The 27,882-nt window shown below is 37.5% G+C and overlaps 1 protein-coding gene across 2 annotated transcripts; it reads right to left on the bottom strand.

Moving 5' to 3' along the window:
- Positions 1 to 19,524: 19,524 nt before the first annotated feature.
- LOC117716257 (olfactory receptor 5B3-like) lies at positions 19,525 to 26,156 on the bottom strand. Of its 2 annotated transcripts, XM_076918141.1 has the most exons (3): positions 26,019 to 26,156; positions 25,668 to 25,806; positions 19,525 to 21,389 (listed from the first exon to the last, which is right to left on the bottom strand). In XM_076918141.1, the coding sequence occupies exon 3, from the start codon at positions 21,366 to 21,368 to the stop codon at positions 20,436 to 20,438; it is 933 nt and encodes a 310-aa protein (XP_076774256.1). In that variant the 5' UTR covers positions 21,369 to 21,389; positions 25,668 to 25,806; positions 26,019 to 26,156; the 3' UTR covers positions 19,525 to 20,435. The 2 variants fall into 2 exon arrangements, with proteins under 2 accessions (XP_076774256.1, XP_034369150.2); XM_034513259.2 differs by lacking the exon at positions 25,668 to 25,806.
- Between the last annotated feature and the right edge of the window lie 1,726 nt (positions 26,157 to 27,882).

Here is a 27,882-nt window from a genome sequence, read left to right as displayed (position 1 = left end):
ATGCTTCCCTTAGAAATTCCCTTACCCAGGCACATCAAATCTCTTTGAGGTTAGCCACATCCTCTCCCACTAAGACCAGACAAGGCAGCCTAGCTAAAAGAACATATCCTACATACTGTCAACAACTTTTGGGATAGCCCCAGCTACAGTTATTTGGGACCCTCATGAAGATCAAGCTGTACATCTATTTCATATGTGCAGGGAAAACTAGGTCCAGCCATGTTTGTTATTAAGTTGGTAGTTCAGTCTCATAGAGCCCCAATAATCTAGGTTAATTGATGGTTGGTCTTTCTGTGGAGTTCCTATCCCCTTAAAGGCTTCAATCTCCTGTTCTTCCACTACTCCTTCCTTAATATTTAGTTTTACTTTTCTCAAGATATAAATTCCACAGTGAGAATAGAGACTAGGAGCCCAAATCCCCAGGTTATGGGCTTTGTTTATCTCACAGATATAAAATTTGTATAGTCTAACAATACTTAAGCTTTTTCGTTTGGCTTGGCATGTTTATAAGAATATCCACTCTAAATAACTATTATTTCCTATCATATTTTCTTGACATTTTGCCCACTTTTGTTATGTATTACACCTTCATAGGAATGGGGATGTGTGGGTGGGTGTGGGAGCACTCTCATAGAGGCAAAGGGGACAGGGAACGGGATGGACGGTTGTAGAGAGAAAACCTGGAAGAAGAACAACATTTGAAATATAAATAAATAAAATAACCAATAAAAAGAAAGTAAGAAAGGTCCTCCATCCAATTCTCCCAGTTGCATCTCTTAATATTTTTTTTATCATAATCTTTATTGTTTTCATTTGATAACATCTCAAGATAAGTAAATAATACATCTGATCAATGAGAAATCTTTAAAGTAAATATCAACAAGCAAGCCTCCTGTTGTGTAAGTCCTTGATCTGACTTGTGACTTTATAGATATCCATACTGGCCCATATTGTCACCATTTGTTCTTGATGCTTTCAGTCAACTAATAAACCAAACAGGAATTTATACTCTAGATTGATGCTGTGAGTGTTCAATGCCAGGATCAAGATAAGAACTCAGTGACCTGTGGGAAGGCATATTAGAAACCATTCAAGAAGTAAAGGAATATTCATCCAAGAAAAGACAAACCATTTACAAAGAAATGGAGGATACATGGAAACAGAGCAAGGCTGAGTCAGCTATTGGCTTCAGTGAATAAGATACATTAGCCAGCCTAAATTTTACTTACTTCTACTGACAAATGAAAGATGAACATTTTGAGTATTTCTAATTTCATGAAACCAAGAAAGTTATAAAATATTATAAAATCAGATAGTCAGCAACTGACATGAAGTAGACTCATGTTGACACCAAAAATACATCCATGACTTGGTGACTCAGTGATTATGAAAATCATTTGAGCAAAGACAGAGTTTTCACAAATCAAAGCATGCTCCAATAAGATAAGAAATAATTGAGGGACTAGAGAGATGGTTCAGTAAGTAAAAACACTTGCCACACAAGCATGAGGACTTGAGTTCAAATCCACATACCCTTTCTTAAAGGTGAATGCACAATAAGAGCATCTGTAATTCCAGGGTCTGTACAAAAAATAGGGAATAGAGATAGAAAAACAACAAAAAAATCATGTCTCAAAAGGAATGGAAGATGACAACCACCATCCAAGTTTGTTCTGTAACCTCTACCTATATACAACATACCACAAATGCATCTGCATCTACAGTCACACACACACACACACACACACACACACACACACACACACACCTGGAGAGAGAGACAGAGAGAGAGACAGAGACACAAAGACAGAGAGGGAGAATGAAATAGTGTTCTACCTGAATGGTGAATTGGAGGCTGTTTTTTGAACAGGAAAATAATATCATTTGTGAATCTCTTTAGCATAAAAGATTAGCACATGTATTCTATACATGAAATTGTCTTATAGAATTTTAGAATGACAAAAAGATAAAAAAAAAAACTTATCTCTTTGGGGAGATAAGTTGTTGAGTAGAAAAAGCAAGTTATGTGTACAAATAAGCACTGGTCTTGTATTTGGGCTGTGCTGCCTTTGGAGAAGCAGATGAAATTAAATCAAATCCCCACACAAACTAAACAGTAAGCAATGAATGTCCTCTTATGCAAAATCTTCAGTGTGCAAAGTTACTCCACATTCCAGTTTTTGCCAGGTTTTTAGGGTCTTGAGTGCTGCTTGCTGATGTTGTGTACTCTGTTGTCTACCATGTGTTAACCTCAATTTTGATTCTGCTTGTTGTATTTGGTCTCATGAGACAACTCACACATTTGTGTGCACTGACAATTTTCTGTTTGCCTCTTCAATTGCTCTCCACCTAATCTGGTTTGTTCTACAGTGTAAACTTTTAAAGAGAATACACTGCTCAATGATTTCCAGAATCCACTGACATCCAGGTGGCTGTGGCCAAAAAAAGATGTTGGAAATATAACACATTGAAGTATAGTGAGCTAAAGCATTGTCTCCAGGTATTTCCCAGAGGACTTGTGGCATGTTGACTGTATTAACTGACTTTTAGCTCCTTCCATTTAATTGTACTTTCTCTAATTCCATCTGGCAACTTCACTCTCTTTTTCAGAGTACGTGAATACACTGTCCACCTTAGTTTTCCTAATCTCTGTTCATGCCAGTTCTATCAAAATTGATATAAATTACCAAATTTGAGTGGCATTTTTCTTCCCATGACCATAAATACTACAATGAAAAATCTGTGGTTTTTAAATATTTAAATTATCATTTTGAGGGTTCCTGTAGTACATGGTTAAGTTGATTGATGCATAGCTCCATTCTTCACAGTCTTAGTTGTCTTCTCTATTCCTTCCATTGTTACCTCTTTTACAAGTGCTCTAAGTATTTGTAATACTGTTTAGCCTTTTCCTTCCCGTAAAATTTCTCTTTTTTTCATTCCCATGAGTATGTCATACCCATGACTCTTCCAGACTCTCCCAGACTTTGCTGTGTGTTTTGTACTTTAATTTAGCTGTATTCATCGCATCTCCAATACATTAAACATGCATGCAACAAAACCCAAAGCTGGTTCTTTGAGAAAATCAACAAGACATATAAACCCTTAGCCAAACTAACTGAATGTCATTATCCAAATTAACAAAATAAGATCTGAAAAGAAAGACACAACAACAGAAGCAGAGTAAATTAAAAAAAACATTATCAGATCCTACTACAAAATTTATAATTAACAAAACTGAAAAATCTACATGAAATGGCTGGTTTTCTAGACAGATACCACATATCAAGGTTAAATTAAGAGCAGGTAAATTATCTAAACAAGCCCATATCCCCTAAGGAAATAGAAGTCATTAAAAACATCCCAAACAAACAAAGCCCAGGGCCAGAAGGCTTTAGTGAAGAATTCTACCAGGACTTTAAAGAATACCTAATATCAATATTCCTCAAATTATTCCATAAAATAGAAACATAAAGAACACTACAGAATTCAGTCTATAAAGCCACAATTGCTCTGATACCTAAACCACTCAAGGAAAAAACAAAAAAAGAGAACTTCAGACCCACTTTACTTATGAATATTGATGCAAAACTATTCTTTTTTATATTTTATTTACATTTCAGATGCCATCCACTTTCCCCGTTTCCCCTCCCTAGAAAACCCCTATCCCATGCCCCCTTTTCCTTTTTGCACTTATACATTTTTTTAAAAAAATGTTAATCAAAGGCTTTATAAGTCTGGTAATGCTTAATCAGAAGTGTAACCCAATACACAACCTAGATATATAAACTATCTTTAACTGATGGAGACACGTGAACATCTGCCTCCATGCCCCCCTCTTTCTCTCTCTTTCTCTCTCTCATCGCCTAGCTTCTCCTCTCCTTCATCTTCTCTTCTCCTTAGTCAAAAACTATTCAATAAAATTCTTCTAAACTGAATTCAAGAACACTCAAAACCATCATTTACCACTATCAAGTAGGCTTCATCACAGGAATGCAAAGTTGGTCCGATATATGAATATCCATTAACGTAATCCACTATAGAGGCAAACTCAAAGAAAAAAAATCACATAATTGTCTTCTTAGATGTTGAAAAAGCATTTGACAAAATACAATACCTCTTCATGCTAAAAGTATTGGAGACATGAAGAATTCAAGGCCCATACCTAAATATAATAAAAGTAATTTACTATAAACCAGCAGCCAAAACAAATTAAATGGAGAGATACTTGAAGCAATCCCAGTAAAATCAGAGAAAAGACAAAGATGCCCCCTCTCCCCATGTCTATTTAATATAGTACTCGAAGTTCAACCTAGAATAATAAGACAACAAATAGAGATCAAGTGGATACAAACAGACAAAGCAGAAATAAAGGTATCAGTATTTGTAGATAATAAGATAGTATATATAGTAACCCCAGAATTCTACCAGAGACTTTCTCCAAATGATAAACAACTTCAGTAAAGTGGCCTGATATAAAATTAACTCAAACAAAGCAATATCCTTCCTTTATACAAATGATAATGAGAAAGAAATTAGGGAAAATTAGGGAAACAACTCCCTTAAAAATGGCCACAAATATTATAAAATATTTGAGGTAACTCTTACCAAACAAGTGAAAGATCTGTATGACTATAACTTCAAGTCTCTAAAGAAAGAAATTGAAGAATATCTCAGAAAATGGAGAGATCTCCTATGCTCATGGATTGGCAGAATTAACATAGTAAAATGGCCATCCTACCAAAGGCAATCTACAGATTCAACATAATTCCCATTAAATATCAACAGAATTCTTGAAAGAGATGAAAAGAGCAATTCTCAAATTCATCTGGAAAAATTAAAAACCCAGAATAGAAAAAAATTCTTAAAAATAAAAGAAATTCTGGGGGAATCATCATCTCTGACCACAAGCTTAACTACAGAGCACTAGTGATAAAAACTGCATGGTATTGGTACAGACAGACATGTTGATCAATGGAATAGAATTGAAGACCCAGAAATAAAACCACACCCTATGAACACTTGATCTTTGACAAAGAAGCCAAAAATAAACAATAGAAAAAAAGAAAGCATCTTCAATAAATGGTTCTGGTCTACCTGGCAGTCTGTATGTAGAAGAATGAAAATAGATCCATTTTTGTCAACTTGCATAAAGCTCAAGTCCTGTGGACCAAGGACCTCAACATAAAACCACATACACTGAATCCAATAGAAGAGGAAGTGGGAAATATCCCTGAACTCATTGTTTCAGGGGGAAATTTCCTAAGCAGAACTCCAATGCCTCAAACTCTAATTGAGAATTGATCAATGGGACTTCATGAAATTGGACAGCTTCTGTAAAGCAAAAGCACTTATAAGAATTTTTAAAGTCCTTAGTGATCAGAGAAATGCAAATTAAAATGACCCTGAGAATCCACATTACACCAATCAGAATAGCTAAGATCAAAACCTCAGGTGAAAGCACATGTTGGCAAGAATGTGGAGAAAGGGGAACATTCCTCTACTCTGGAAATAAATCTGGAGAGTCATCAGAAAATTGGAAATAGATCTACCTGAAGATCCAGCTATATTTTTGGGGGTATATACCCAAAAGATGCCACACCATGCCATATGGGCAAATTTTCCATTCTGTTCATAGTGGCCTTGTTTGAGATAATCAGAAAATAGAAACAACCAGATACTCCACAACAGAAGAATGGATACAGAAAATGTGGTTCATTTACATAGTGGAGTACTACTCAGCTATTAAGAACCTGGATGTCTTAAGTTTTGCAGGCAAATGGATGGAACTAGAAAAATATCCTGAGTGAGGTAACTTGTTGCCACCCAAGCTGCTCTACATTTGGGGGCCAAAATGTCATAGGCCACTCTGTCAGTATTGAAACCCTCACTGCCAAAAGCCTTGGGGGCTAAACCATTAGAGCCTGCACTGCCCCAAGCTGCTCAGGTATGAGGGTCAGGGTTCAGCAAGAGAGAGAGTGAGAATGGACTCGAAGAATGGAGACCAGACAGAGTGTGATTCAATCCCATTTATTCTTCAGTCTCTCTTTTTCTCTCCAAGTCCCAAGTCTTGAGTTCCTAGTCCCTAGTTCCTAGTCCCTAGTGCCTCCAAGTTCCAAGTTACTTCTTCCAAGTGCTAAGTGCCTAATGTCTAATGCCTAACTACAAGTTGTACTCCAAGTTGTACTCCAAGTTGTACTCTCTAACCTAATTCCTAGTTCCAAGTTGTACTGAACTCTTCTGTCTGCTTCTTGCCTTTTATATGTCTCACTTCTTCTAAGCCACGCCTCTAAGTCACACCTTTAAGTCATGCCCTTAGGCCTTGTCTCTAAATCTGATCTCTAAGTCATGCCCTTAAGTCTGGGCTCTAAATCACAGCTTTAAATCTCACACACCCAAGGGAAGATCCTGGGTATATAAAGCAAGATGTTATCAGAGTGTGCTCAGCTGTTGTAGGCTATTGTAATCAAGTCTCTTATCAGGGTATGTGGCTCAAGATGGCTGCAAGGATGATTGCTGCCTTCTGTTGGCTTCCCACAGTAACTCAGACCCAAAAGCACATGCATGGTAATTATTCACTAATAAGTGGGTATTAGCAAAAGAGTACAGAATACCCAGGATACAATTTACAGAACTCAAGAAGGTTAACAAGACAAAGAGCCTAAGTGAGGATGCCTCAACCCCACTTGGGAGGGAGAAGAATGCAATCACAGGAAAGGAGATGGAGGGAAGGAGGGAGGGATGGAGGGAAGGATCTGGGGTGCAAAGGGGGACAGGAAGTGGAAGAGGGCAACATGATCACTTATTGGGTAGGGGTAACAGGACTGAAGTCCTGAGGGCCAGCAGAAAGAATGGAAACAGACAATATTGTGAGGTAGAATGGAGGACCCTCTATAATGTACCAGAGACCTGGGAGGTGAGAGCATCTCAGGACTCAAAGGGAGGGACCTATGATGAAATGTCTTATAATGGGGAGAGGAAACTTGTAGAGCCCACCTCCAGCAGAAACACCTCAAGTGAGAGTTAGGGTTGCCATCCCACCATCAAAAATTCTGACCCATAATTGTTCCTGTCTGGAAGAACTTCAGGGACATAAATGGAGAAGAACCTGAGGAAAAGGAGGTACAAAGACAGGCCCAAAGTGGTATCCGGCTCAAAGGAAGGTCCCAAGGCCTGATTCTATTACCGAAGCTCTGGTGTGCTCACAAAAGGGACCAATCATGACTGCCCTCCAAAAGACCCAACAAGCAACTGAAAGAGTCAGATGCAGATATGTGCACCCAACCAATGAACAGAAGTTGCTGAACTCTGTGGTTGAATTAGGGAAAAGCTGAAAGAAGCTGAGACAGAGGGTGACCCTGTAGGAGAACCAGCAGTCTCAACTATTCTGGATCCTAAAGATCTCTCAAAAACTGAGCCACTGACCAGGCAGCATACACAAGCTGATATGAGGCTCCCAACACATATCCAGCAGAGGGCTGCTAGGTTTGGACCCAGTCAGAAAAGATACACCTAACCCTCAAGAGACTGGAGACCCCAGGGAGTGGGAAGGTCTGGTGGGGTGGGGTTGGGCAGTGGAGACATCCACATGGAGATAGGGAGAGGAAGTATGGGGTGTGGAACAGTCATAGGTTGGACCTGGAGGGGGATAAAATATGGACTGTAAAAAAGATTAAATAAATAATATTATATATAATATGATAAATATGAACAAAGATACAGTGGGTCTTGTTTTGTTGATCTTATTTCTGCCTTGGATGGAGTCATAGAGGGACTAAGGTCATAGAAAGATTGCTTAGTAGGTAACAAAATTCCAAGGCCTAACATATCAAAACACTTACAAGTGATAAAAACCAGCCTTTTATTTTACTCAGATAGCAGCTAGCATTCCAAGTGGATGATGTATGGATGTGACTGAGAGAGTCTGCATGTGTACCTGTCTGTAACCTTAGATGTAACTTAGTGGGAGTGCATGTGTACCTGTCTGTGTTTACAGAGAAAATGCTTTATGCAGATGATAAACTTAAAAAAAAAATAATGGTACATTTTTTTAAACTTTTTTTTCTAAAATCCTATGCTTCTTTTTTATTGAATATTTTATTTGCATTTCAGATGTTATCCCCTTACTCCATCCCCCCCCCAGAAACCCCTTATCCCATCCTCCCTTCTTCTGCTTCTATGAGGATGTGCCCACACACCTCCCACTCTCACCTCCCCACCCTTGAATTCTCCCACACATTATGTCCAGTCTTCATGGGACCAAGGATCTCCTTTCCCACATATGCCCAACAATGTCATCCTTCCCTACATATACATCTGGAGCCATGGGTCCCTCCCTATGTGTTCCCAGGCTGATGGTTCAGACCCTGGGAAGTCTGGTTGGTTGGTATTGTTGCTCTCCTCATGGGGCCACAAACTCTTTCAGCACCTTCAGCTCCTTTACTTTATCTCCTCCATTGTGAACCCCTTGATCAGTTCAATGGTTAGCTGTGAGCATTAGCCTCTAAATATGTCAGACTCTGGCAGACCTCAAAGAGACAGCTATATCAGGTCCTGTCAGCATACACTTCCTGACATCCACATCAGCATCTACCTTTGGTGACTGCACATGGGATGGATACCCAGGTGGAAGGGTCTCCAGACAGCCCCTCCTTCAGTTTCTGTCCCACACTTTGTCTCCATATTTGTTCCCTTGAGTATTTTGTTACTCCTTCTAAGAAGGACCAAAGCACCCACACTTGGTCTTCCTTCTTCATGAGCTTCATGTGCTCTGTGAGTTGAATCTTCGATATTGCCAACTTCTGGGCTAATATCCAATTATCAGGGAGTGAATACCATGTGTGTTCTTTTGTGATTGGGTTACCTCACTCAGGATATTTTCTAGTTCCATCCATTTACCTAAGAATTTCTCAAATTCATTGTTTTTAATAGCTAATACTTCATTGTGTCCATTCTTCTGTTGAAGGACATCTGGGTTCTTTCCAGCTTCTGGCTATTATAAATAAGGCTGCTATGTACGTAGTGGAGCATGTGTTCTTGTTATATGTTTATGCATCTTCTGGGTATAATGCCAGGAGTGGTATAGCTGGATCCTCAGGTAATGCTATGTCCAATTTTCTGAGGAAACGCCAAACTAATTTCCAGAGTTGTTGGGCCATTTTGCAATCCTATCAACAATGAAGGAGTGTTCTTTCTCCACATCCTCGCCAGCATCTGCTATCACCTGAGTTTTTTATCTTGGCCATACTGACTGGTGTGAGGTGGAATCGCAGGATTGTTTTGATTTACATTTCCCAAATGACTAAGGATTCTGAACATTTCTTTAGGTGTTTCTCAGTCATTCAAGAGTCCTCAGTTGAGAATTCTCTTTTTAGCTCTGTACCCCATTTTTAACAGGGTTATTTGATTGTCTGGAGTCTAATTTTTTGAGTTCTTTGTATATATTAGATATTAGCTCTCTATCAAATATGGGATTGGTGAATATCTTTTCCCAATCTGTTGGTTGCCATATTGTCCAACTGACAGTGTCCTTTGCCTTACAAAACTGCAATTTTATGAGATCCCATTTGTCAATTCTTGATCTTAGAGCACAAGCCATTGGTGTTCTGTTCAGAAACTTTTCCCCATGCCCAAATATTCAAGGATCTTCCCTACCTTCTCTTCTATTAGTTTCAGTGTATCAGGTTTCATGTGAAGGTTCTTTATCCACTTGGACTTGAGCTTTGTACAGGAGATAAAAATGAATTGATTTGCATTCTTCTACATGTTGTCCTCCAGTTGAGCCAGCACCAGTTGTTGAAAATGCAGTCCTTTTTTCACAGGAGAGTTTTAGCTTCTTTGTCAAAGATCAAGTGTGTGGGTTAATTTCTGGGTCTTCAATTCTATTCCATTGATCTTCCTGCCTGGCTTTATACCAATACCATTCAATTTTTATCACTATTGCTCTGTAGTACAGCTTGAGGTCAGGGATGGTGATTCCTCCAAAAGTTTTTTATTGTTAAAACTATAAAGTTTTTTTTATAGTTTTTGCTATTCTGGTTTTTTTGTTATTCCAAATGAATTTGGGGATTTCTCTTTCTAACTCTGTGAAGAACTGAGTTGGGATTTTAATGGGGACTGCATTGAATCTGTAGATTGCTTTCAGCAATATGGCCATTTTTACTATATTAATCCTGCCAATCTATGTGCATGAGAGATCTATTCATCTTCTGAGATCTTCTTCGATTTCTTTCTTCACAGACTTGAAGTTCTTCTCATACAGATCTTTCACTTGCTTGGTTAGATTCACACCAAGGTACTCTATATTATTTGTGACTATTATGAAGGGTGTCATTTCCCTTATTTGTGACTATTGTGGAGGGTGTCATTTCCCTAATTTCTTTCTCAGCCTGTTTATCTCTTGAGTAGGAGAAGGCTACTGATTTGTTTGAGTTGACTTTATAAACAGCCACTTTCCTGAAGTTATCAGGTTTAGGAGTTCTCTGGTGGAAGCTTTGGGGTCACTTAAGTATACTATCATATAATCTGCTAATAGTAAAATTTTGACTTCTTCCTTTCCTATTTGTATCCCTTTGACTTCTTTTGGTTGTCTAATTGCTCTACCTAAGAGTTCCAGTACTATATTGAATAGGTAGGAAGAGTGGGCAGCCTTGTCTAGTCCCTGATTTTAATGGGATCACTTCCAGTTTCCCTCCATTTAGTTTGATGTTGGCTACTGATATGCAGTATATTGCTTTTACTATGTTTAGGTATGGACCTTGGATTCTGGATCTTTCCAAGACTTTTACCATGAAGGGATGTTGAATTTTGTCAAATGCTTTCTCAGCAGCTAGTGAGATGATCATGTGGTTTTTTTCTTGAGTTTGTTTATATAGTCGATTACATTGATGGATTTCTGAAGATTGAACCATCCCTGCATTCCTGGGATAAAGCCTCCTTGATCATGATGGATGCTTGTTTTGACATGTTCTTGGATTCTGTTTGCAAGAACTTTATTGAGTAGTTTTGTATCAATATTCATAAGGGAGATTGGTCTGAAGTTCTCTTTCTTTTTTGGGTCTTTGTGAGGTTTAGGTATGAGCATGATTGTGGTTTCATTGAATGAATTGGGTAGTGTTCCTTCTGTTTCTATTTTGTGGAATAGTTTGAAGAGAATTGGTATTAGGTCTTCCTTGAAGTTCTGACAGAATTCTGTACTAAAACCATCTGGTCCTCGGCTTTTGGGGTGGGGAGACTTTTAATGACTGCTGCTATTTCTTTATGGCTTATGGGGCTGTTTGGATGGTTTATCTGCTCCTGATTTAACTTTGGTACCTGGTATCTGTCTAGATACTTGTCCATTTCATCCATATTTTCTAGTTTTGTTGAGTACAAGCTTTTGTGGTAAGTTCTGAAATTTTTTTGAATTTCCTCAGTTTCTGTTTTTTTCTCCCTTTTCAGTTCTAATTTTATCAGTTTGGATACTGTTTCTGTGCCCTCTGGTCAGTCTGGCTAAGGGTTTATTTATCTTGTTGATTTTCTCAAAGAACCAGCTCCCAGTTTTGTTGATACTTTTTAGAGTTCTTTCTGTTTCTACTTGGTTGATTTCAGCCCTTAGTTCATTTATTTCCAGCCTTCTACTCCTCTTGGGTGTATTTGCCTGTTTTTGTTATAGAGCTTTCAGGTGTGTTGTCAAGTTGCTAGTCTAAGCTCTCTCCAGTTTCCTTTTGTAGACACTTAGATGCTTCTAAAATGCCTATGTAAGCTTTCTATTTGAGAAATCATGAAAAGGCATGTGAATGTCAGCAACAGATATGAAAACATGAGAACTGAAAACAAAGAATGCAAGATGATGAATGAGAATATAAATGAGTGATGTAAGGAAAGTGTAAACAGAATAGACATATTAAAGAAACAGGACTCATATTAGCAGAGAATGTCAAGGGAGCAATGAAAATATTGTATTGTAATTTCAAATATTAAAGAAATAATTTAAACCTTTTAAAAAGATGCGTACCTTCAGTTAAATAGTAGAAATAAGTTCAAGGACTATATTTTACAACATAGTGACTAAATTAATAATAATGTATAGCATTATTAAAAAATATTTTAAGGGGATTGCAGAGGTGAAACCAGATAGGAGGACAATTTGAAATATAAATAAATAGAATAACCAATATAAAATAAAAAAAGAAGAAACACAGGCATTATATTTCAATGTTCAAACTTAAACCTATGACTTTAAGTATAATCAGCAATTAGGAGGAAATTCACAGGAAAACTGAAGGAATATAGTCAAAGAAATCAAGTCCCCAAGAGATGCCTATTCCATGTGTGACACAGGAAATAGTGTGAGATTCTTTGAACAAATGCCCTCTTTGTCAGAGTTAATGTCAAGAAATCTGGAAAGTATCAGTAATAATGTCAACTATAGGTGTGAAATAATAATCTTAGCAATATATAATTGAAACAGGCCAATATTGTTAAATCAATCCAATGAAGAGATATTCTACATAAATTTTCAGCTTATGGAAATATAAGTATTTATAGTAGTAATTTGTTTGCCTTAAGTGTGACCCTTAAGGTGTCCTGAAACTTGAATACTTAAATCCATAGCAACATTTTGCTTTAAAAAGCTATTCAAATTCTTAAGAAATTGGAATAATAGACTACATAGATTACTCTAAGGCAATGATCCACCATGTTAGGGTGTAACAAGACATATCTACACTACAATTCTAGAAAGAGATGATTTGGAGAGGAATCCAAAGAGGTTAGGTATAGAGTAAGATAGGCTATGAAGTAGGCATAACTTTCTCTAGGAAGGAGACATAGAGTAAAATGTTATGGGACATTGGAAAATACACATATTAGAGCAGGAGAATAAAAGGAGGGTAAAGTGAACAAAGGGGAAAGAAGGGAATTCAAGGAGAGACAACTAAAACCATTTGAGGACATATAGAAATCTAATACAGTAGAAGTTTCCTGTAGTATATTCACATATGAAGGTTATATAAATAAAATTATTAATTAACAAGGGAGACAGAACTTCAACTGGACATCTCTTGTTACCAAATAAAGCTTCTGGGATTGGAAATGAATTACATATAATTGAGTTGTGGACCAAAGATGTCCTTGGGAAAGCCCCAAGCAACCTAGGCAACTCCCAAGGCTATTGGTGGCATTTCACAAGCTGATGATAAGACCCTGTTACCAAAGAAAACATTTACACAACTCACTGAACTCAGAAAAGTAGAGGTAGTGGCTACCTAGAGATTTCACTGCTAATATTATTCATAATACTGGAGGGTACTATGAGCAATCCCAAAGGAGAACACGAACACAGCTGCAACCCCTTAGATTTACAAAAATGAGCTGCATGCAAGATAAAGTGGTGTAATAGTTGCATAATAGGCCCTCAGCACATATGTAGCAGAGGGCTGTTGTTGAATAAAGAACTAGTACTTGGCACTTGATTTTAGACCCTCTCCATGAAATGGAACTCATACACAGCACTTCTTGTGGCCAAGAACCTGAGACTAGATAGGCTTGGGACTTACTGAAAAAACAAATTCTACTGTTATGCTAAAAACATACCAATAAAGTGACTCCTAAAGTCATTCTTCTATATCCATAAATATTTGTCTTGACAGCCATCATGTTTCATGATGTCATGGGTTGACAGCCATCAAATACGTTTCATCCTGCAACAGATGAAAACAAATGCAGAGAACCAAATATAGACAATGTGTAGACTATGAAAAACCCTGAAACACACTTTCCTAGCCAGGATGTTTCAATGGAACCTTTACCTCCCATTGCATCAGGACATATTTTAACCTTGCAGTCCTTGGCACATATATTGTGGCTTCCATGTTTGTGTTCTTATTCGATCCATGTGTGTTGCAAATGTGTCTATCTTTGGATGTATATATGTTTTGTCCTCCTTCTTTGGTTCTTTTTTTGTTTCCTTATCTTGTCTTATTCTGCAATGTTTGTTTGTGTTGTATATTTTTTCCTTATTTATTTATTTATTTATTTATTTATTTATATCCTAAATACTGCTACTCTTGGTTACCCCTCCATTTTGCCTCTGAAAGGGTATCCCCTTGGTATCCTCTACCTTGGTGCATCAATTTTCTTCAGGATTTGGTGCATCCTCTCCCAATGAAGCCAGGCAAGGCAGCCCTCTGCTACATATGTGCTGGGGGCCTTGGACTAACTCCTGTGTGTTTTTTGGTTGGTAGCCCAGTCACTGGGAGCTTCCAGGGGTACAGATTAGTTGACACTGTTGGTCTACCTGTGGAGTTGCCATTCTCTACAGGGCCTTCAATCCTTCTCCTAATACTTCTACAGGGTCCCTAAACTGTATCCAGTGTTTGACTGTCGGTATTAGCATCTGTCTCACTCAGCTCTTTGGTATAGCCTCTCAGAGGACAGCTATGCTAGGCTCCTGTCTGCAAGCATAACAAAGTTATTATTAATAGTATTAGAGATTAGTGCCAGCCTATGGGATGACTAGCTCAAGTTGGTCTAACTATTGGTTAGCCATTCCTTCACTCTGTTCCATCTGTGTCCTTGCAATTTCTAGACACAAATTTTGGGTTGAGTTTTATGGGTGGGTTGATGTTCTTATTCACTGAATATAGCCTGGCTATAGAAGGTGGCCTGTTCAGATTCCACATCCTCACTGTTAGGCATGTCACCTAAGGACATCCACACTGATTTGTGGGAGGCCCTCCATCCCAGGTCTCTGTGACATAATAGAATTTTCCCCCAACCATCACTGCATATTTCCATTTAATTTCCTGGTCCTCTGGGTCTCTTTCCTGTTTCTCTCTATACCTCAACCCGTCTCTTTCTTTCTGTTCTCCTCTACCTCCCCTCTCCAACTCAGGTGCCTCCTTCCCTCTGCCTATTATGACTGTTTTGTTCTCCTTTCTAAGTGGGATTCAAACATCCTCTTTTGGGCCTTCCTTCTTGTTTAATTCTTTGGATCTATGGGGTATATCTTATCATATGTATGTTATTATTATTATTATTATTATTATTATTATTATTATTATTCCTTGAAGACACAAAGGGTGTGGATTTAGATGGAAGGGAAGGTTAAAAGAGACTGGAAGGACTTGAGGCTGGTGATTATATTGTATAAAATATTTTAAATAAAAGAAAACTCATAAGCTCTGTAGTGGTATATATCCTGCTATATTAAACTCAGTTATTTGGGAGGAGCTAATACGGAAGGAGTAAGAAGAAAGAAGAGGAGAGAGAGGGGAAAATGGTGGTGGATATAAATGTGTCTTCAGCAGTCTAAGGTAGTTGTAATATCTAGGTTAAGTATAGGGTAACACCTCTAATTGTGTGGGCTTCTTGTTATTTGAGCATTGCCAAATTATAAAGCTGTTGGATAATCTTTAAACATTAGAGTCTCATTTCTACCAGGTACCACATGAATGGCTGGATGGTCTAGGCTTAGCTCAGCCTTGTGTCATCTGGTGGGTGCCAGGGCTGGTGTTTCCTTTTTTTTCTTATTTATTTACCTATGTATGTATGTATGTATGTATGTATGTATGTATGTATGTATTTATATTTTATTTACATTTCAGATGCCATCCCCTTTCCCCATTTCCCCTCCCTAGAAAACTCCTATCCTATGCCCCCTTTTCCTTTTTGCTTTTATACATTTTTAAAATGTTAATCAAAGGCTTTACAAGTTTGGTGATGTTCCATCAGAAGTATAACCCAATACCCAACCTAGATATATAAACTATCTTTGAATGGTGGAGACACATGAACATCTGCCTCCATGGCCCCCCTTTCTTTCTTTTTCTCTCTCTCATTGCCTAGCTTCTCCTCTCCTTCTTCTCCTCCTCTCCTTACTTCTTCTCTTCCTCTCTGTACTCCTTCCCCCTTAGCTCCTCCTACATATCACCCTTCCTGTTAAAATAAAACTTTTCTCTCAAAATACAATTAGAGCATAATTATGTCAATTTGTACGAGTGAACTACAAGATAGTCCTAATACCCAGTCCATCATTTTGTTGACTAACCAGAACCTTTGTCATCTCTCCTAACTAAAACACTTAGTTTTGAACCTGGCTTTTTTCTTGGCTTCAGAATGAATGTCAGCTGAAAACCATCCACTCAGATCTTTTCTCTCAAAGTAAATAGCCAGGATTGGCTATGAGACTATAGGCCTTCAACCCCATCAGAAATCCAGAATGACTGAGTTAACTGAAATTATGGGAAGCACTAAGCATAGCTTCTAAAACTTAGCCAATTTATATAGACTGCAGAACACCTGGAAAGCCCCTATACTACCAAACATTGGAGCATCAAATCTTCAGCCTTCTGGACCAGAATCATCTGACAGACCTTAGTGATGCAGAATTATTAAGGGCTGATTACTCTGTCTAGGCAGATATAATCAGTCGACTATTCTGCAAGTGTGTCCTTTTCTGGACAGTAATTTGTCTGTAGATGGAAAGAGGCAATTCTTGCCTAGTGGCTGTCACCGCACAACTAGAGTAACTCCAAGGATGCTCAATTTCTTCTTAGAATCCACGACAGGAAGCTGTCAGGAGCAGACATGTCTCTAATCAAAATGAACATTAATATAGAAATGTTTGTCACATCAATTCTGTGGACTTCTGACGTTTTGAAAACCAACTATCCATGTAAGGTAACCTGGACTGTTGTCTGTTAACTCCTTTCAGCTATTTCTAAATAAAATATGGAAAACACCCTAACAATAAACTCAAAGCCATGAATTTGCTATAGTCCCTTAACTCATAGGCTAACTGTCCCAAATCAGTTAAAAAATTTAAAGAAGGACTGGGTCTAAGTCTTATATTTCTTAATGTGTTATACAGGCACAATGCCCATGAGAGTATCAATATTCATCTCACTTTTGTATCAATAAGAAGCTCGTACCAATGAAAACCTTAAATTTAAAATCAAAGTAAATTTTGTCCCATTTAAGAAATTATATCTTCATCTTGATAATAATTGTACAGATTTCTACCAATAGGTTATGTCTATGCAGTAAGTCCTAGCTAATCCTTCCTGTTCCAACAAAACCATTACTTTTCCCTAGAAAGACAGCCCAATATTAACCACCTTAGTCCCCAAGCCCAGGGAATATGGGCACTGAGTCTTTAACTTCTTCAAACTGATTATGGGCATTGAGATATTAGAAGGGGGGGGGGGGAGAGTAAATTGATAAGCCTTTGACACTGTGTCTTCACTGCATCCAGATGGAATTCTAGGACATGGGAGGTTTGGGCAGGTCTGCTCAGTATGCTTGATGAGTAGATACACCAAGGCTGTGTATTCTGCAATATACAATTCTCCAAACAAGTTTTAGTATCAAGAAAAAAAATTTTTTTCCTAGAGGGCTGACATTTGTTTAAAGATGTTGGTTCTAACAACTTTTTTTCCCCTTTTTAAAATTAGTTGTAATATTTACATTTCAAATTTTATCCCCTTATCTCATTCCCCTCACCACCTAGGAACTCCTTATCCCATCCCCCCTCCTTGTGCTTCTATGAGGGTGTGATTTTCCAGTTTCTATGATGCTGTTTTCATTAACATAAAATGCCTCCTAAATTTCTAAATCCTTCCCTTTGTGTTATTAAATCTCCTATTTTTCTTTCTTTTCTTTCTTTTTTCCTCCTTTTCCCCCCTTTTTTCATCTCTTTTTTTAATTGGCTATTATATTTACCTTTCAGATTTTATCCCTTTATCCCACTTCCTCCCACCACCCAGAAACCTCCTATCCCATCCCCCCTCCTGATGCTTCTATGAGGCAGTGCCACACCTACCCCCCCCCACGACCCCCTCCCCACCCTCACATCCCCTCCCCATTCTGTGTTTGTTTTTTATGGGACCAAGAATCTCCTGTCCCACCTAAGCCCTACAAGGCCATCCTCCCCTACATATACTGTTGGAGTCATGGGGCCCTACCTATGTGCTCCCAGGCTGGTGCTTTAGACCCTGGGGGGGGGTGGGCTCTGGTTGTTTGGTATTGTTGCTTTTCTCCTGGGGTCACAAACACTTTCTGCTCTTTCAGTCTTCTCTCTAAGTTCTCCATTGGGAAACCCTTGATCATATCAGTAGTTAGCTGTGAGCATCATCCTCTGAATGTGTTAGTCTTTGGCAGACCTCTAAGTAGACAGCTATATCATATTCTTGACAGCATGCACTTCCAGCCATCCTCATAAGTGTCTAACTTAGGTGACTCTACATGGGATGGATACCCAGGTACAATGGTCTCCTGATGAGATCTTACTACACTTTTATTAGAAGACTATTATAAAAAGTTCTAGGTCAAGTGAGCAGCATGGACTAGAATCATAAAATGCAATAGTAAATATTCCTTAATGAATTATGGGAGCATTCTTTATGCCTAAGGCTCATATACACTGTCAAAATTATTTTATAAACCATTGCCCTAGAACTCTTGCAATTTTTTTTTTTTTTTGGTTTTTCAAGACAGGGTTTCTCTGTGTAGTCCTGGCTGTCCTGGAACTCATTTTGTAGACCAGGCTGGCCTCGAACTCAGAAATCCGCCTGCCTCTGCCTCCGAAGTGCTGGGATTAAAGGCGAGCGCCACCACCGCCAAGCGCAAAATTTTTATAATATTTGTGAAATAAATAAAAGAGATAACTAGAATTTGGAGAAATTACTGGTCATTTCTCTTGAGACTAATTTAGAATAAAATTTTCATTGTTCTTCACCAGTTAAGTGTACCTTTTTAGAGGTCGGGTGATAATGGTAAAATTGTTCTAGGCTTTCCTGCTGATGAACCCAGACTATCATCAACTGATCCTATGGTAATTTTCGAAGTTCCAGAATACATATTTGGAAAGGTTACACTTAACAGATGACATAATTAACTTATACAAATGAACTTTCAAGAGCTATTAGGAAAATTGTAATAAAGGTCTAGGAGACGTCAGTAGAACTGCCTTTATCTTGTACCTAATAAGCCAAAAGTAATTTGGTAGTAATAGAAGTTTGTAGAAGTTAGTACCTCAATTGCAGTATTAAAAGGTGAATGGGTATATAGTTTTGCTGTGTACTATTTAGATCACCTTCTCAGCCTCTGCATAAAAGCAATCACTCTTGCAATTTAATAGAGAATTATTAAGTTTGTTTAACCAACTGTTGATTTAAATTATAGCAAGCTATATTATTGTGTAAGCTATGGTTGCATTGTTCTATCAATCAATATGCATTCTGATACTTAGTATGCAGATACATTCATAGCAAGTGATTTTTTCATATTTTTCAATAAATACTAAGTGAAATTATTTTGATTTCTTCTGGAAATCCTCCCAAAATATTCTGTTTACCTGAAGTATCACCTTTAGGCTTGGGTCAGTATGTCTCAGGAAACTTAAGATTTTTTCCCTTGTACAAAATTTTATACAGACCCTCTAACTACATCAAGAATATTTTGCTAAATGGACTTAGTGATCAAGATACAGAAACATCAGTAGAATGACAAGTAAAGCATACAAAGGACAGTTTATCAAAAGCCAAATCAAGATAAATCAAATAGTTTCTATTTCAATGAATGTCCTACAAACACAATTGTATGAGACATGTTAACATAGTTCTTCTAAGATAAAGGATAAATTTTTTATTGGGCCTTTCTTATAAAATAAAGATTTATAACACCTATGTGTCCTTTTAGAGCTGTGGAAGAAATATATGCTTCATTTAGTTTTATTATCTGAAATTATTTATCAAATGATCTGAAAATTTTAATTATGAGTAGAGGCCATAACTATGCTGTTATATCTCTATAACAGAATATTCAGCATAGCCTGCACATCAGCATGTTAGATAAAAGTGAAAAATATAAATTACTGAATATATACATACTGGCAAACTAACTTCAGAAAAAGAGAAAACAAGTATAGAAATTAAGAGGGTAACATTGAAAAATTTCAAATAAACATATTTCTAGGGATAAGTGATGTTAATGGTAAATTCTCCCAATACATAGTCCATAGTAATATCTAAGTATAAAGGTAAAAATAAGCTAATTATATGCAATAGACTCTTAAGGGTGCTGAAAGAAAACACAGCAACTATAGAAGCACCAAATGCACAGAGGTGGATTTCATCATGCACTAAAAAATCCAGTCAGAATGACAATGATTAACTATCACAAGATACCAGAAAAAGAAAGTTAAAAGAGAATAACTTAAAGTATCAAAAATGATAAAAAAGTTGAAAAAATCAAACACAAAAACAAGAATATCTTATCCTAATATTATGCTTCTAAATATAATGGTCCTTCATTTCCAGAACAAAGTGATATGCAGAAGCAAGAATAACCACTAAGATCTTGAAATAGTATAATCTTAAAATATAATCTTCTATATACATAAGATTTAAAAATTTTAATATTATATCACAAAATATTTCAAGTTATTATTATAATGATTATTTTTCTTTCAGAACCACCTTCATGAATGCACTCTTTACCTCTTTGTTCCTCAAGCTGTAAACTAAAGGGTTCAGCATGGGAATGACCATAGTGTAGAACACAGATACAATTTTGTCTGTGTCCATTGCATGACTAGAGCTTGGCTGCAAATACATGAAGATTATAGTTCCATAGAAAATAAAAACAGCAGTTAAGTGGGAGACACAGGTGGAAAGAGCCTTCTGAAATCCTGCTCCTGAGCGCATGTTTAAGATTGTGATAAAAATTATAATGTAGGATATTAATATCATTATGAAAGCAATAAAGATATTAAAGCTGGCAAGATAAATAAGTACTAGCTCATTAATATGTCTATCAGAGCAAGAGAGAGCCATGATTGCTGGCATATCACAGAAAAAATGATGGACCACATTAGACTTACAGAAAGAGAGACTGAATGTATCTCCAAGGTAAACTGAGACATTCAGGAAACTAAAAACATAGCACCCCAGGATCAGACACATACACACATTTGGAGTCATGATGGTGGTATAGTGCAGGGGCTTACATACTGCTACATAGCGATCATAGGCCATTGAGGCCAACAAGTAATTTTCCACAGTAGCAAAGGCTGCAAAAAAGAACATCTGAGCAGCACAATCATTGTAGGATATGATCTTGTCTCCTATTAACAGCCCAGCTATAACTTTAGGAGTGACAGCTGAAGAGTAACAAAAGTCCACCAGGGACAAGTTACCAAGGAAAGAGTACATGGGTGTGTGGAGCCGAGAGTCCAAGAGAATCAGCAGGATCATACCCAGGTTCCCCACCAGGGTGATGATGTAAATGAGGAGAAAGATGGTGAAGAGGGGAAGCTGCAGGCCTGGGTCATCAGTGAGTCCCCGCAGGATGAACTGTGTCACATCTGTCCAGTTCTTAATTAGTGTCATTTTTATCAACAATATGATGTTCTATAGTAATGATAAAGAAATGAGTATTATACCAATGACTTAGATACTAAGAAGTATGATCAAAAGATATAGACAATCATTGTAGTAACAACTTGTTTGTAAAGATTCTCTACAATAGCCTGGACTTTGATGCAAATTTCATATATTTGCTACATATAATGTCACATGCCAGTATATTTAAAATTTTTGATAAATAACATATGCAACTTAAAAGTGATATCTATTAATGTGCAGTATCTATTAATAGTGATATCTATTAATTTGAAGTATTTTGTCCTAAATGTATTGTATTTCTCCAATGCCATCCTACAAGTTTCAAAGCACTCCGTGGAAAGGAATATGGAAATTTTTCAAGAGAAAGAGGGCTGGAAGACTCCAAGGAAACAGTGTCTTCTAGTTTTATAAAAGGACTGATATAAATATGAACTTACAGAGACTATGGCAACATGTCATCCTTCAAGACATACAGGCCCCAATGTTGGGAAGGGAAGTAAACACAGTCTCCTATCTGTAAACAAGAAGCTATCTACAATAGATTCTATGAAAGTGGGAGCAGTTTTCTCCAATGTGGTCTCACTGGATGTATCAAACACACTGCAAAACAGGTCCCATACACAGGAATACTTGGTCTATATAAAATCAGCTCCAAGTATTGAAACAGATAGGCCTTTTGTAAGTGGGCAAATCATGACATCTTTGGAGGTGATGATGATAAATTCCATCCATATGAATTGAAAAATATTCTTCCCAGCTCTGCAGAGATTGTTAATCTTTCTCATTCTAGCGTGTCTGCTTCTCATGCCTTACCACTGTGGTGAGTTAATAGGCATTTCAAGAAAAAAAAAAAAAAACCACTCTGCTTGTTCTAAAAACTAAACGACCCCACCAAATACAATCTTCTCTGATCATAAAACAGAATGTAAGCATGATTTTATTATACTGCTATGGGTCCTTGTTCTGGAGGGCTTCCCACAAAGATCTCTGGCCTTGCCGGGTGCTGGGTACAGGCCAAGGGGATAGAGTGTGAGCAGGGACAGGGGATTGTAGCTGCCTTTGCTGCTGCCTCTGTCTTCATCTCCACTGTTGCCACCCAGTTACTGCCAGGTGTTGCACCTGTCTCTCTGCGATGAGCTGGTCTGGACTTGGCCAGTGAGAAGCCAGCTAGCTAGCAAGAAGGGAAGGGTCCTGAAGGTGCTATGGAAGAGCAAATCTCTTCCCAAGTGTTACAGCTCTTGTGACAGAAACTCTCGGACAATGGGATGATTCTCACACACTTTTACTTCTCTTGAATAGGGCTCTTAAATACAGTTTTGGGGTGGGTTAGTGTCTAACAGCAGATAACCTCTATTGGCTTGGTCTGAGAGCTTGGATAACTCATCTACATGTGGGAGAGCCTGAGGCACTGTTCCTACAGGACTGATGGCCACAGACCTCTCTGTGGTAGGATGTGGAGGGCTAAAGCTAAGTGAAAGGAACCAGGGCCCAGGAGCAGAACCAAACACCTACTATCCCATTAGGGTCCAGGGTTCAAGGCCTGTGCTCGATCACATACCCAGCTGCCTCTCACAGCCCACCACCCCACACACTGCAGAGTTGCTGGTTTGACTAATCCATTGGTTGTCGGTAAGAAGGAGGACTTCTCTCCCAAGTGACAGTTTCTGAATTTGAGCCTCTCTTTTTGTCTTTTTCCTCTAGAGATGATTAAGAAAAGGCACCTCCTTCCTTCCCAGGTTACCCACTGCTAAATCTTTTAATGCCCTCTTAAAATAATTCTTTAGCATCCCACTGCGCCAACTGTGGCTTAGAATGTAAATAGCCAAATATATTTTTAAGTCCAACATTCCAAGGCCTTGTAAGATTTATCTACATAGTGGGGTTGGTGAGGTGGGAGGACTAGAAGAGTCTTGTCCTCTACCAACCCCCATCCCTTTTTTCTTGATGCAATTCTTGATTTTACTCTCTCAGACATGAGCTTTCACAAAAAGGAGAATCGGTCTAAATTGTCTGCATTGTAATTACTCAGATAAGGGTGAGGCACTTCTGTGTTAATTCCTCAAGTGAACTGGTGGTGGCCCAGCAGAGTCCTCCCTCCTCATAGGTGAAGGCACAGTGAGCAGCAGAGGGCATGATCGAGAACTCGCTGTGCGCTGTGCTTCTGAGGAACAAGAGGCATGACAGAGAGATCCGAATCACGCTGCTCTTGCTGCTGCTGCTGCTGCTGCTGCTGCTGCTGCTGCTGCTGCTGCTGCTGCTGCTGCTGCTGGCAGTAGCAGCACTATTGAAGCCAAAGGACAGCTGCTTCATTTCAGGAATTAATGTTCAGACCCTTTGTAATTTCCCAGAGAGATGAAGCAAAGGGGGTCACAAGGGAGTTAATCAAGGAAGATGTTCTTGTTCAAATGGCATTTGCGTCTCTAACTCTTTCATCTTTTAAATTTTAGGTAAGACATACAACAAGCCTTAGAATTTAGGGTAAACAGAGGCCAGCATCTCCCTTGCAGGTTGCATGATAATAACTACTCCTTCTCACCAAGGGACAGGCTTGGAGTTGAAATGAGCCAGTGTATAAGCCAGGGCCTAGGCCCTTCTTAGATAAAGTGAGACTTTTCACTCACCTGTTTGAGGTTGCGGAAAAATATGGGGGCCACCAGGGCGCTACCTAAAGTGCTGCTGCATCGCATTTGTGAGCACTCAGCAAAGCAGCAACATCAACAGCAAAACAAAAAACAGACAAAAAATCAAAAACAAACAAACAAACAAAAACAGGTGAAGTGAGTGGTGTGGAAGTCTCATGTGCTACCAATGCAGGAAATGAATGGAAACCTTGGAAAGGCAGCTGAGGTCCAGGAGACAGCATCAAGCAGTGTTCATTAGCCATGTCCCACAAATACATGGAAGCAATTTGGCTGAAGTTCCTGCTTTCATGTTAAACAACCTAACATTTGAAATGTAACATGTGACACATTGTGATGCAATAACATAAATTTTGTGTCACTCAGTGGTCAGAGCCTTATATTTGCATGAGTTAAAACTAATATTCAATTTTTGATTAATTGTTTAATACTGGAAACACATTCCCTTTTCAACCCACCTTTAAACCAAAGGGAGCATGGCTTTGATCCCCAGAGCCCTATAGCAAGGATAAGACTAGTATAACCCCAACAGTTCCTTGCCCCCTCAATAACTCAGACAGACATGATACATAATAATGTTTCTCAGCCCCTGCACTTTGGCATTTTGATCTTTGTAATTCTTTGTCATGATGTCTGCCCTGTGCGTTGTAACAGTATGCCTGGTGCCAGTAGCGTTTTTCTCCCTGGTTATGACAATCAAAAATGTCTCAGGACACTTCAAACTACCCCAGGGTACAGTGTAAAGGGACAGGATTTTCCAAGTTTTGAATGACAATAACAATAAATAAATTTTTAAACAGCAAAACACTAAAATAAAAATAAAATCAGCTCTGTATTATTGATGGGTCTTCTGCTTAGTTTTGGAATTTGGAGGTTTTTGTCTTACTAGTTGTTTTGGTTGATTGGTTTTGTGTGTGTGTGTGTGTGTGTGTGTGTGTGTGTGTGTGTGTGTGTTTATGTATGCAATGGAAAGAAACAACACATGAATTTCAGTGGGTTGAAATGATATGGAAGCGTTAGGGTAGCAAATGGAAAAAATATGAAGAAAATGTATTGCATTAAATTTTTAAATAAAAAAAGGAAATTAGTTTTTGTCCATGTGTTAATCAATCCTTGAGAAATTTAATAATTGGACAATAATATCTCACAAAAATATATCTAACATCTATTTTCTGAACTCAGTGAAGTTTGATGTTTTTATATCTGTCACCTATCAAGGAGTGATTAAAACATATTCCATTTATTATCTTTTCTTAATATGAGTTTAAATAAAAAGATAAAGCAAAGTCTCAGTATGTTAATTTACTTAGGATAATTTTATAATTTAAAAACAATTACCCTTTCTTATTAGCATATTATATGTTGAATGTGTATTTTTTTTACCTTTTATGATAGTGGAAAGCTTTAAATATATAACATCAACTAATCTGTCGGTATCACTCTGTCCAGTATTTATTTGTACTTTTTCATATCACATGACAACAATTCATAAATTAACAATGGTAAAAACTGTCTATATTTATACCTACTTTAGAACTTAGATTTCAGTAACTACTAAAAATATATTCACTTTCCAATCAGTCAAGTGGAACAACTTCACCTGGCTTGTGTTGAATTGCATTTCTTACTGTATAGTCACTCTTACCAGTCAGCTTGAAGCAAAAAATTAAGTCTCCCAAGTCAGTCAGTCAGTCAGTCTGATATTGCATCAGAAATGCAATGTGACTTAAGTGTGATTACAGACACACACTCTCTCAAATTGTATTTAAATGACTCTAAGTTCTCTGTGAAGATAAAAGAGAAAAATGACTATTAACATGGTTCTGTGTCAAAGTTGGCTATAGTTTCTTTCCTTTTTATAGGTAATGTCATACTTCCCACATATTTTTCAGAATCCAGCTGTGAAAACTGAATAAGAGACATTACTGAAAATCTCAAGAAGTTAACAATTTAAAAGTATATCAGTGTAATGTTTATCTTTCAATATTCCACTCACCATGTTTCAGGCTCTTAGCTAATCCTCTGATCAGAATGCCTTATGGTTAGTTAATATCTCTGAACTAAAAACATTAATGAATGAACCATGACATGAAGTTTATTTCTTCAAAGCTGGTGTTATGAAGTTGTATTTGAGTTTCAGAGTCTAGTTTGTGCAGATCTGCAGCAAATTATATAGACCTGGCAAGCTCCAGAGACTTCCCCTATCAGTCTACCTGCAACTTTCTCACTACATTGCATGGATGAAGCAATTAAATGACCCATGGGAAGCACATATACACATCTTTTGCATTATATATTATGAATTTGTTTTTTAATCTAAAATTTGTATTTATTCTTTAGATTTTACTTTTGTTTGTGGCCATTCTAAAACATTTCAAGAAAGTATCTCAACAAATAGTTTTAGTGTGTATTGTAAATCTGTGTGCAAAGTAATGTACATCACTGTGGTATTTTCACACCCTTGTTTTTGTTGCCTCACCCCACTTCATCAATTAATTTTTCCCATTACACAACTTCACTTTGGTACCACTCCTTCATCCAACACTCCTTCCTCACGAAAATATTTTTAATACACAAATATATTACCATTACACTTCAATTCATGGAATAAATTTTTCCAACAAGAGATAGATTCATACTTTTAATTGCACATGATCACAAGGAAGTTTTAAATATGCCCCAAAATTCATTTTCCTTTTTTATTAGATATTTTATTTATTAACATTTGAGATGTCATCCCCTTTCTCCCTTTCCCCTCCCTAGAAAGCCAATGCACAAGATGAATGAAACACCCACCTTGGGAATGACAGCATACAACTTGTATAAGTATTTAGCCATTAAAGAAAAGATTAAATATCTGCAAAACAAAAATGCTTAAATTTGATAACGACTATAAAATACTTAGAATGAAACACACAATTTGAATGTGAATAGAAGCAAAAATTTGTATTTCATTGAAGTAAAAATGAGAAAGGGATTTATGCTATATTTTATATTCTAACATTACCCAAAATGCATAGGAAATCAAGCACTATTCAAGAAAAAATAAAATATATTTATAGGCAGACCTACTAGCCATGATGACACAATTATACAGTCAGTAAAGAACAGTATTTTTACATATGAACAAATTAGAGTCAAAATAGATGAAAGACATAGAAAGTTTCATAATCATTGTTAGAGACCTTAAACCTTCATGTATTGAATGGACAGAATGCTTAGTAGATCAGTAAGAAGTACAGGTTTGTAGACAAAATATACTCTCACAAGTTTTAACAGTCATGAAATGAAGATTTGCCCAGTTAGTAGTAGAATTCTCAATCACATCAGAAAAGTTCCTAGGATAAATAATATGTCAGGCAAAAACTTGCAATGATGAACTTTAAAAAGGTGATACTAGTGAGGACTCCTTGTAATAAAAGATATGAAGTCTAAAAAATGCTTCAGGAATAGAACATAAGTTCCAGAAACTACGTCATAAAAACTTAGACCATAAAATCCAAGCAAGATTATAAAACATCCTCCCAAAGAATAGCATGGAGATAATCACAAAACTGGGGAAATATCTCACAAATGGTCATCTGTTCTGGGAAGCCCTATTTCTTCACATGATTGAACATTCGTGACATAAGAATGCAAACAACTGACCACCCATGGACTCCCTAACACCCACCAATGAAATTTTAGATTACCTAATCCTTCTAGAGAGTTCCCCCTGTTCCCTATAAGAAAGCATGCATACCTTTGTCAGAGGCCACCATTTTAGAGAATGGTTGATGCCACATGCTAGCTGTTTCTACAGAATAAACATTCTTTGTTTTTGCATACTATCTGAGTGTGGGGTCTTCCTTCAGTGATTT

The sequence above is a fragment of the Arvicanthis niloticus genome, chromosome 1 (assembly GCF_011762505.2).
Source record: "Arvicanthis niloticus isolate mArvNil1 chromosome 1, mArvNil1.pat.X, whole genome shotgun sequence".
Lineage (NCBI taxonomy): Eukaryota > Metazoa > Chordata > Mammalia > Rodentia > Muridae > Arvicanthis > Arvicanthis niloticus.
The sequence above is the reverse complement of the archived record's forward strand: the minus strand, read 5'-3'. Positions and strand labels throughout refer to the sequence as shown.